The sequence below is a fragment of the Suillus bovinus genome, assembly GCF_016758785.1.
Source record: "Suillus bovinus strain UH-Sbo-P2 chromosome Unknown EDB93scaffold_62, whole genome shotgun sequence".
NCBI classification, from domain to species: domain Eukaryota; kingdom Fungi; phylum Basidiomycota; class Agaricomycetes; order Boletales; family Suillaceae; genus Suillus; species Suillus bovinus.
In genome coordinates, this window is record NW_024542118.1 from 189734 (window position 1) to 201046 (window position 11313).

The following is an 11313-nucleotide window of genomic DNA, read 5'->3' on the forward strand; positions in this document are numbered from 1 at the left end:
CAGACCAGAGAAACAGAGATAAAAGAAATAGATCCCAGACAAAATGAAATAGATCCCAGACTAGAGTGAAATAGATCCCAAGCCTAGAGAAACAGATAGAGAGATAGAGACTGAGACATGCGCACACAAACACAAACACTCAGAAAAACAAGAGATTTCTCAAAACAAATAAGCCAGGCCTTGCAGGTTGTTGAGCACAGTGAGCTCAATGGCTCCTACTGTCTCATCAATGTACCTGACAATGTCGAACAACTCTTTGTGGTTGTTGCTGATGCTGATCACACACAAACCTCACTCGCAATTTTATTAAGGGTGACTCTGGGAGTCTGATTGATTGCATTTCAGGCCAAAATGGAGGTCCTTATATAGACAAATCTATGTGGCTGTGCTAATTTACTCCCACGTACCTAGGTATATTCAATTTTCGTTTTCTCACGTACCTAGATATACTACATTATTTGTCATAGATCATAATACCCATGTGAATCGTACGTAGGTGAACATGATTTGTCAGGCTTAGTCATAGATCAGCTGACTGTAGTAAGAGAACATGGTTTACATAATATGTTGAAACTTGTTTGTATTTGGTGTTATTTAGAGACGTAGCATATGTCATAAAGCAAAACCGGGTAACACATGTATTTAAAGTTTCCTGGAAGTTCCCGCAAACAACATACACGGAAAGTATTTTTCATGGAAGCTTCAGATGCGTGAGAATCTAGCTGAGTCATCTTCGAGCCAAATAACACAAAATTCATTCCATGCAAAATTCGCGAAAAATATTCACTAACACCACACAGTCATGCACCAGACCAGTTTGGTGCAGGTCAGCGACTCACCGATGGCGTAGATAAATGTGTGTGATGATATCTCAAAGTGGTGTAAAGTGATGAGGGCTACAGTGAGTAAAGTGTGATGTGCATCAGGAGACATTATTATACATGCAATATATTGAAAACTCACCTATCAGATCGTGTCGATGAGTGAAATGTAAATCAATTGGCAAACCTGCAAAATGAGATAAAGTCTGCAGGAATGTGTGATGCACCAGAAAAGTGAAGGGCAAAGGCAAAGGCAAAGCACGCCCAAGAGGGTCTTCAACCCCACTGGTGCAACAAAGTATGAGCGACCGGGGCGACCCTCCAGATGCGAAGTCTAGGAGTGGGAGATCAGCGACGTGAAGTCAACTGATCAAATGAGTGAACAGCACGAAGCCAATTTAAAGCACCAGGAACCGTCGTTGTTGGACCTATCAAGGGCAGGAATAATGGATTGAGGGCAGGGAAGGTGGGATTGAGGGCAGCAAGGATAGTATAAAGGACAGAGTGTTGTTGATGTGGATGAAAGAGTGAAACTTGTGCATTGTGGGACTTTCCCACAAATCCATGTCTGCAAACTTCGACTTTTTGACTCAATTGGGAAGTTCCCACCTTGTCTCCTCTTGTCATGGTTTCTCATTTCCTTCTCTGCATTGCCTTTCCCCAGTTCCAAGTTCCTTCTTTGCCCTCAGACCACAATATTCATGTCTTCCTCATCACTTGCATCACTCAGCTCATCATGTGTCAAGCCCATCAAGCCCATCCACATATTACAGTGACATATTTCCGTATTATACGGGTCACCCGACCTACATAATATCCCATATAAGACGGGCCAGTGGACTATGGGCCGATGTTATGTATATCCCCGATGTTGATGGATGGGCCGGGAGGGATATTATTTCCGATGGAGACGGGTGGGCCCATCTATGCTGATATTAGATATATCCTCGAAGATGTCGGGTGGGCCGATGTAATGGTTTATTGTATAGATGGGTGGGCCAATGTAAGGGTTTATTGTATAGACGGGTGGGCCGACATACTGGAATTATTTTGTAGACGGATGGGCTGAGGGAGTGGTGGAATATTTATTATATAGACGGGTGGGCTGATGGAGGGGGATGTTATATAGACGGGTGGGCCGAGGTAGTGAGATATCTGTCTGACATTCACGGATTACCAAGTCCCAGATGCCCAAAAACTGAATTCCATTGTGCAACATCCATTCCGGACACCCAAACACCCCAAGCTTGAGACTGGAAACTGGAAACTTGTGAAAATGTGTGAAATTTCTATTTCCTTACACCAAACACATGAACACCTGAACACCCAAAGCCTGAAGCTTGAAAGTCCATTTATCAAATCAATGAGTGCCGAGTGCTGATAGATCACCGAGTGTCGAGTACCAACACCCGAAACTCAACACCTGGTACACAAATCACCAAGTGCCGATCATGGCCCGAAGTCCGAAAATATGTATACAACATATCCATATTTCCCTCACTGCACCAATCACCGGGTGTCGAGTACCGAAACCTGAAACTTGACACCTGGTACACAAATTACCAAGTGCTGAGTGCCAAGGCCTGAGCCTCGATGTCCAAAGCCCGAAACCCGAAGCCTGGAACCCGAAAATATGTATATAACATATCAATATTTCACTCATCGCACAAATCACTGAGTGTCGAGTGCCAAAACCCAAAACTCAACCCCCCTACACAAATCACCAAGTGTTGAGTGCCAAGTGCCAAGGCCCAAAACCCGATGTCCAAAACCCAAAACCTAAATCCTGAAACTGAAAATATGTATATAACATATCAATATTTTACTCATTGCACAAATCACTGAGTGTCGAGTGCCAAAACCCGAAACTTGAGACCCGGTACACAAATCACCAAGTGCTGAGTGCTGAGTGCTGAGGCCCGACATCCAAAGCCTAACACCCGAAGCCTGAAACCCAAAGATATGTATACAACATATCCATATTTCCCTCACTGCACAAATCACCGAGTGTCGAGTACCAAAACCAGAAACTCAACACCCGGTACACGTGACTACAACTGGACATGAATTCTGTATTTGTATGTATTATCCATTGATGTAGGGTTCAAATAACTTGGGAATTGTATTGACTACCGAGTGTCGGGACTCGGGACTCGCTAGTCAATATAGGAAAATGATAATGAAAAAATGAAAATTATTATTATGCTTAACTTTCTTAATGAAGGTTGTAGTCCGAGTCTATGTGAGTGTATTGGTGGTCCTACCAAGTATTGGTACTCAGTGTAGTGATGGTTGCGGTGCTGGGCTCAGAACCACTGATTTTCATACTCATGTCATTCTTGTCAATTGGAGATTATTTGAAGACTACATTAAATGTTAGTCAGGGTCGAGTATGATAATGAATGTATAGTCATACCTCAGTCTGAGAACAAATAGACTGAGGTAGGATGATGCAGGTATGAGGATTATATATTTGTCTGGCATGTTAGCAATGATGTAAAGATGAGGTGTGCATTTGTACATGTGTGCAGTAAGTGAGCATACAGATAAAAGAATGAATATTAATAGTGAGACTTGCACATTATGTTGAGATATCCAACATGACAAGCCTGTGATGGGATCAGAGACCTGGAATAACACCCATATATGACCATTATAATAGCCCTAATAGTTTAGAAAGATACATGAAGGATTGATGTAATGACAGGCATATGTGTGAAATGTGACAATAGACATATTTTTACAAAGTTGCATTTATAGATGATTCAGGCCAAAGATTTCATTAAAAATATGTAGGATAGATTGTAAACTACCTAAGGAACCCATACTGCCTACTGCCTTGAGGGTAGGGGGTGGGTGGAAGGGATATAGTGAAAACATGAGTTGACTCAGCATTAAAGTCCTATTATTGCTTCACTGACCATTTTCGATGCTTTGAGTCTTTGAAGTTTCCCACACTCCATTTCTTATCTATTTCACTTCCTCAGTACTCAATTCTTGGCAGATTTGTCTGTAAATTTATGTCTATGATACTTAATATATTTTAAATGTACTCCAGGTTTCTGATCATGAAGATTCAATGTTTTGAAGGTATGGGCCCCTTATCAGGAGAAATGGCAAGTATGCACACTAGCTCACAAACTCCAGCCTATTGTGAGCTGATCTTGGTCATAAGAGGCAATAATATAAGCTATGCTCATTATATATTAAAAGGTTGGATCATGGATGCAAGGGCAAGATACTGAAAATCGTGAAAAATGTCAAAAGTGCAATGGTCTATGCTTACATGTAATAACACTGTCTGTAATATTCAATAATGCGAAAACAAGTAAATATGCACCAGTGGGGATAGATACGACTAGACAGGACATAGGAAGGATGAGTCCGATGCAAAAATGTTGGGTCCGAAACTTTCAGGCTGGGGTCAGGGGTCGGGATCAGGATCAGAATGTCAGGGATGCGTCGGATAAATACTGTTTAATGTGAGTATCAAAAACACGGGTTTTGAGCCCAGTGCGGCGACTATCATTACACCAGGTATCGAGTATCAGAACCAAGTACTGAGTACCGAGTAATGAAATAACCAATTGACAAGAAAAGACTACCAATACACTCACCTTGACTTGGACTACAACTTTCATTTTTCATTCTCGCCAATGTTTCAGATTTCTTTAGCTTATATCTTGGTCAAATGATAACCGATGGACAAGAAAAGACTACCAATACACTCACCTAGACTCGGACAACAACTTCCATTTTTTCATTATTTTTGCATATTGCACACCGGGTTTTGAGTTTCGGGTTTTGGTACTCAACACTTGGTGATTTGTGCAATGAGTAAAAAATGGAAACATTGCATACATGTTTTCGGGTTTCGGGCTTCGGAATTTGGGCTTCAGATGTCGGGTTTTGGGCCTTGGCACTTGGCACTCTGCACTTGGTGATTTGTGTACCGGGTCTCAAGTTTCGTGTTTTGGTACTCGACACTCAGTGAGCTGTGCAATCAGGGAAAAATGGATATGTTGCATACATATTATCAGGTTTCAGGGTTCGGGTTTTGGGCTTCGGACATCAGGTTTTGGGCCTTGGACATCGGAGCTCAGGCCTCAGCACTCAGCACTTGGTGATTTGTGTACCGGGTGTTGAGTTTTGGGTTTCAGTACTTGACACTCCATGATTTGTGCAATGAGGGAAATATGGATATGTTGTATGCATATTTTCAGGTTTCAGGCTTTGGGTTTCGGGCTTTGGATGTTGGGTTTCAGGCATCGGCATTCGGCACTCAGCACTTGGTGAGTTGTGTACCATATCTCAAGTTTCAGGTTTTGGCACTCGACACTCGGTGATTTGTGCAATGAGTGAAATATGGATATGTTGTATACTTTTTGGGTTTCAGGCTTCGGGTTTCGGGCTTCTGACATCAGGCTTCGGGCCTCGGCACTCGGCACTCGGCACTTGGTGATGGGTGTACTGGGTGTCAAGTTTCAGGTTTCGGTACTTGACACTCGGTGATTTGTGCAATGAGTGAAATATGGATATGTTGTATACATATTTTCGGGTTTCAGGCTTTGGGTTTTGGGTTTTGGGCTTCGGACATTGGGCTTTGGGCCTCGGCACTCAGCACTTGGTGATTTGTGTACCGGGTGTCGAGTTTCGGGTTTCGGTACTTGACACTTGGTGATTTGTGCAATGAGTGAAATATGGATATGTTGTATACATATTTTCGGGTTTCAGGCTTTGGGTTTTGGGTTTTGGGCTTCGGACATTGGGCTTTGGGCCTCGGCACTCAGCACTTGGTGATTTGTGTACCGGGTGTCGAGTTTCGGGTTTCGGTACTTGACACTTGGTGATTTGTGCAATGAGTGAAATATGGATATGTTGTATACATATTTTCGGGTTTCAGGCTTTGGGTTTTGGGTTTTGGGCTTCGGACATCGGGCTTTGGGCCTCGGCACTCAGCACTTGGTGATTTGTGTACCGGGTGTCGAGTTTCGGGTTTCGGTACTTGACACTTGGTGATTGGTGCAGTGAGGGAAATATGGACATGTTGTATACATATTTTTGGGTTTCAGGCTTCAGGGTTTGGGCTTCGGACATCGGGCTTTGGGCCTCAGCACTTGGCACTTGGCACTTGGTGATTTGTGTACCAGGTGTCAAGTTTCGGGTGTTGGTACTCGACACTCGGTGATTGGTGCAGTGAGGGAAATATGGATATATTGTATACATATTTTTGGGTTTCGGGCTTCAGACATTGGGCCTCGGGCTTCGGGCCTCAGCACTCGGCATTTGATGATTTGTTAATGTAAATGAAAAATGGGCATGTTGCATACCAGGGTTTCGAGTTTTGTGTTTTGGCACTCGACACTCGGTGATTTGTGCAATGACTGAAAAATGGATATGTTATATACATGTTTTCAGGTTTCTGGGCCTTGGACTTTGGGGTCCGGCCCTCAGCACTCGGTACTTGGTGATTTGTGTACTGGGTCTTGAGTTTTGGGTTTTGTCACTTGACACTCAGTGATTTGTGCAATGAATGAAAAATGGACATTTTGCATACATGTTTTTGGGTTCCGGGCTTCAGATTTTGGGTCTCAGGCTTCGGGTCTATCAGCACTCGGCACTCGGTGATTTGATAAATGGACTTTCAAGCTTCAGGCTTTGGGTGTTCAGGTGTTCATGTGTTTGGTGTAAGGAAATAGAAATTTCACACATTTTCACAAGTTTCCAGTTTCCAGTCTCAAGCTTGGGGTGTTTGGGTGTCCGGAATGGATGTTGCACAATGGGATTCAGTTTTTGGGCATCTGGGACTTGGTAATCCGTGAATGTCAGACAGATATCTCACTACCTCGGCCCACCCGTCTATATAACATCCCCCTCCATCGGCCCACCACTCTATATAATGAATATTCCACCACTCCCTTGGCCCATCTGTCTACAAAATAATTCCAGTATGTCGGCCCACCCGTCTATATAATACATATTCCACCACTCCCTCGGCCCACCTGTGTACAAAATAATTCCTGTATGTAAGCCCACCCATCTATACAATAAACCATTACATCGGCCCACCCGACATCTTCGAGGATATATATAATATCAGCATAGATGGGCCCACTCGTCTTCATCGGAAATAATATCCCTCCCGGCCCATCCATCAACATCGGGGATATACATAACATCGACCCATAGTCTGCTGGTCCGTCTTATACAGGATATTATGTATGTCGGGTGACCCGTATAATACAGAATTTGTCACTGAAGGGGCTCACCTTAGAACTAACTTTAGACTTGGACCTGCTTGAGCCACTAGTCTGTCAGTTGATGCCCAAGGGTGCATTTGCAGTGGGCCTGCCACTGGAGGTTTTCTGTTGAAGTCAGAACCTTGTAATTAGCATTAAAAAACATACGCACCCTGTGAAAAGGCTTCACATTCATGGGGTGACACAGGAGTTCTTCATCATCTGAACCTTCCGGGGTCGTGTAAACCTGCAAAGAATTAAGTCTTAATGAAGCATTAAAAAATCTTTGCATGAACTGACCCTGGTCTTAGACTTGTTTGATCTATTAGTCGTCTCTTGGTCAATGTGAGTGAAGGTATTCTATTGAATTTGATTAGCACTGGCCAACCTTGAATAACATACAAACCTTGTTGGAAGGCTTCATTTTTGTGGGGCAATGCATGATTTCTTCATCATCCGAGTCTTCCAAGGTTGCATTGACCTGCAAGAAATGAACTCTTAACATATCATGAAAAGAACCATGGGAAGGCTTCAGTGTCACGGGGTGATGCATGATGTCTTCATTATCTGAGCCTTCTGATGTTGAGTTGACCTGCAAGAAATTCATTCTGAGTGCAGTAGAAAAAAAAAGTTTGCATACTGTCTCCTGTTCACCCTCCTCTCCAGTGTTCCTATCAGCCTTTGACTGTGCCTTGAATTCATATTTGGTCTTTGCATTGATGCTTGGATTGGCCTCGCATTCAATGTCGACCGCAGGTGCTCTATCCACCTCATTCTCTGAGTCGGGAACTAGTAGATCGTCATCTAATGCATTTCCCTCTTGTTCCTCACCTATAGCTGCAGGCATCCTATTGATAGGTGAGACACTCTGAGTGTACATAAGATCCAGGGTATGTTAATTTGTTGAAGTAAAGGAAATGAAAAAGATACCTTCGATACAGACACTATGGGCAGAGTCAAAATGTTGTTGTCCCCATCCGTAATGATAGGTGTTGGGAATTGTGCACGTGGGCCTGCCTGACATTCCTTGTCATCTTCTTGCTCATCTTCAAAACCACCAGACTTAACAGTATTATGAAGGGGGTGTTTCATGGAGTCTGTGGAACACAAGGTCAGTGATTTAATAGAAGAAGAAGAACTTGAAGAACATACCAGTCATGCCTCCAGCAGTTGCAGGGGCACTGTTCGGAGGGCGTGTTATGATATTTCAGGAGGCGATATTATGCCACCCTTCACAGAGACCACTTCGAGAGGGCTGTGAAGAGAAAAGGTTGGAATCCTCTTTGAATCTTTTGGCTGACGGCCTGCATTTTGAAGGAAAGGATTTTCGTACAAGATACATAATGTTGAGTAATGTTGAACATCAATTGGGTGATCAGGTTGAGTCAGCAGATCATTGGGCGTCAATTAAGGACTTACCCTTCATCATCACTACAGGTGTGTTGCTTGCTGTGACTCCGTTTCCCTCCCCCTAAACTGTCCTTCACATTCTCAATATCTCTGTGCAACTTCTGTCCCTTACTGATCTTTACCAGCAGTGAGTCATTATCATGTTCATTCTGACTGACATCAACATGAGCTATAATAAATGCTTCATCAGTGTCCTGTGATTGAATAATCTGCAAGTTACCCAGTTGTGCTTGACTTGCCGACTGAGACCCACTGTGGACACTTAGTTGAACTTATTTCAGATATAGTCGAGTCAGTGCCTGTCACCAATTCATCATATGGTTGAATCCATGACATACCTGAATTTGGTGGAATTGCTGACCAAATTCCAGTACTTGGCTTCCGGGATACTTTGTTAAGAGTGGGACTGGGTTGTCGCACTGCAAGCCTTTCTTTTTCTACATCCTCCATCTCCATGCTGATCTCGAGCTGAGCAACTGTTCCTGCAGCATGGACCTTCTGTTCCTTTGTGGATTTTTGGCCTCCTGGTTTCTTCACAGCACCAGCCTTCACCCTGCCAGTCAGAGCATCGTCGCCATTGGCTAGCAACTCGGCATTGACAGCCTTTTGGTGTTTGGGTGGTAGGTCCGGTAATCCAGGTCGCTTGTTCCGACTTTGCGTGTGAGTCTCCACCATTGCTGGATGTTGTTGATGTACTTAAGATAGAGCAACAAGTGAGTCAAGTACTAGTTGCACAAATAACAGTTACTTACCCAATTTTTTTTTGCAAAGTTCATGGAGGGATCACCCATTGTTTGTCACATTTCACACATTCACACCAAAGTGAGGCCACACTACTAGTAGTAGTATACAACACCTACTACTATTCACAATTACTAGTATCAATACTATTACTACACATGAAGACTTACACCATGTCATCGCCTGCATTCTACCCCTGAAAATATTTCTGTACTGATGCTAAAGTTACAGCTTGCCATCATGGCTTTAAGACCTTGGGTGGATACCGACAACACCAAAATGCACTACACATTGAGCCTCCCCAGCCTACTTGTTCACACCAGTGTACTTTTTCAGAATGCGAGTCTGATGCTGTGATGGAGGCTGGACATAGTAATGATAATAATACATACAGAGGATCCTACTATTTTCAGCATCCCATTATCAATGGCTCACCATGTGATGCCATTAGTAATTATTTACTATCTGATGATGATCCTCCCATCCTTGACCCGCCTGCCAAGGATAATCCATGGGCTCCCTTCCAGTCATGTGGTCACTTCCAGCTTGCAGACTTCATCTTCCAACGAAATCAGATGCCTGGCAAACAAATTGACAAACTCATGCAGATTCTAGCCTCTTTCGAGGAATGTAATGGCAAGCCTCCATTTTGTAGTGACACCCACATTTATGATACTATTGATTTCATCTTTTCGGGTGATATATCATGGCAATCACTCTCACTGAAGAATGACTTCTATCCACTCTATGTCTCTGCCAGGAACCTCCACAATAATGTTTGTTGTGTACACAAGGAGTCCGTGAGCCTTGTGGGGTTCCTTTCGATCCCTAAGAGTACGTATACTAGTACCAGACTGCTAATGAAGCTGATAATCATAATAGCTGAGCGACATCATGAAAATAGTGTGGAATTCCGGAATTTCTGACAACACATATTTCATGCCTCGTTACAAGCCATTTTAGAGACTTTCCATCATGTGATGGAGAAACCAGAAGTTGTAAAGTGTGTGGATGGTCACTTTAGACGTGCTGTGCATGGTCTTGCTCTATATATTGCTGATTATCCTGAGCAGTGCTTGCTTGCCTGCATAATTCAGAGGTGGTGTGCATGGTAAGCTCTTCTTGAACCTCAAATTTCATTGACTTATGGTTTAGATGTACTGCTGATTGGCAGGATTTAGATCGCTTGGGCTCTGGCCAGCGATCACACCAACATACAAAAGCTCTAATGCGTGGTTATTCAGCAAGCAAGCTCAAGGATGGCTGGGGTATTATTAGTGGCATACTGGTGAGTACACATCAACTTCTTGCAGTCCTTGGGTGTTAAAAGTATGTAGCCATTCACAGCATACTTTCCACATGCAGACATCCATGATCTTCTTGCTCCGGATATTCTGCATCAAATCCTTAAAGGGACCTTTAAAGACCATATTGTGGATTGGATTGGTCAATATCTTGTCATTATTTATGAAGAAGCAGGGGCAGAACAAATATGGGCAGATATTGATTGCTGGTACTAGTAAATATATTGCAGTTAAGATCATTATACTAATGTCCTTGATTCTAGCATTGCTGCAGTACCTGCATGTCCAGGCCTGCATCGTTTTCCTCAAGGTCGAAAATTCAAACAATGGACCAGTGACGACTCAAAAGCTTTGATGAAGGTAAGAAGTCGTCTATTAATATCACTTAACAATATTTAAATGAAGTTATAGGTATTTCTGCCAGCTATTGTGGGACACGTTCCTGACAAGATACTTAGCACTTTGGTCACCCCATTTCAGATACCTCTTAGGTTATATTATGCCTATAAGGGTTTTTACCTAGGGGGTGCTTTTTGGATGGTCTGGCCAATGTCTGCTGGTCTTTTTCCAAGTACATAGGGTCCAAAATAAAATATGTTGAGCATGGTCCATTGATTAAAATAATTTTGTGTGGGAAAGACCACCAGCTGACATTGGACCATACATACATGGTATTTTCCCATGGTGGAGGGGTGTTAGGGGTCCTCTTACCACCCAGTTTTCTGCACCAAAAAATGAAACTTTTGGGTGCATTCTTAGCACCTAATATGCAAGCCAATGGGTCACATAATGACTATA

The 11313-nt window shown here is 43.1% G+C and overlaps 2 protein-coding genes across 2 annotated transcripts; one reads left to right on the forward strand and one right to left on the reverse strand.

The window, feature by feature from the left end:
* Window positions 1-7135: 7135 nt before the first annotated feature.
* On the reverse strand, window positions 7136-9145 carry EDB93DRAFT_1253700 (uncharacterized protein; the record flags this gene model as incomplete). The annotated part of the gene is made up of 9 exons (XM_041453494.1): window positions 7136-7186; window positions 7233-7307; window positions 7361-7420; window positions 7467-7652; window positions 7701-7928; window positions 7991-8157; window positions 8213-8241; window positions 8480-8741; window positions 8809-9145. 9 exons carry the CDS (start codon window positions 9143-9145, stop codon window positions 7136-7138), a joined length of 1395 nt encoding a protein of 464 aa, XP_041304376.1.
* Window positions 9146-9451: 306 nt separating this feature from the next.
* EDB93DRAFT_1106640 (uncharacterized protein) lies at window positions 9452-11094 on the forward strand (the record flags this gene model as incomplete). The annotated part of the gene is made up of 8 exons (XM_041447640.1): window positions 9452-9535; window positions 9625-10045; window positions 10285-10322; window positions 10386-10499; window positions 10525-10540; window positions 10577-10724; window positions 10779-10875; window positions 10927-11094. The coding sequence occupies 8 exons, from the start codon at window positions 9452-9454 to the stop codon at window positions 11092-11094; spliced, it is 1086 nt and encodes a 361-aa protein (XP_041304377.1).
* Window positions 11095-11313: the final 219 nt, after the last annotated feature.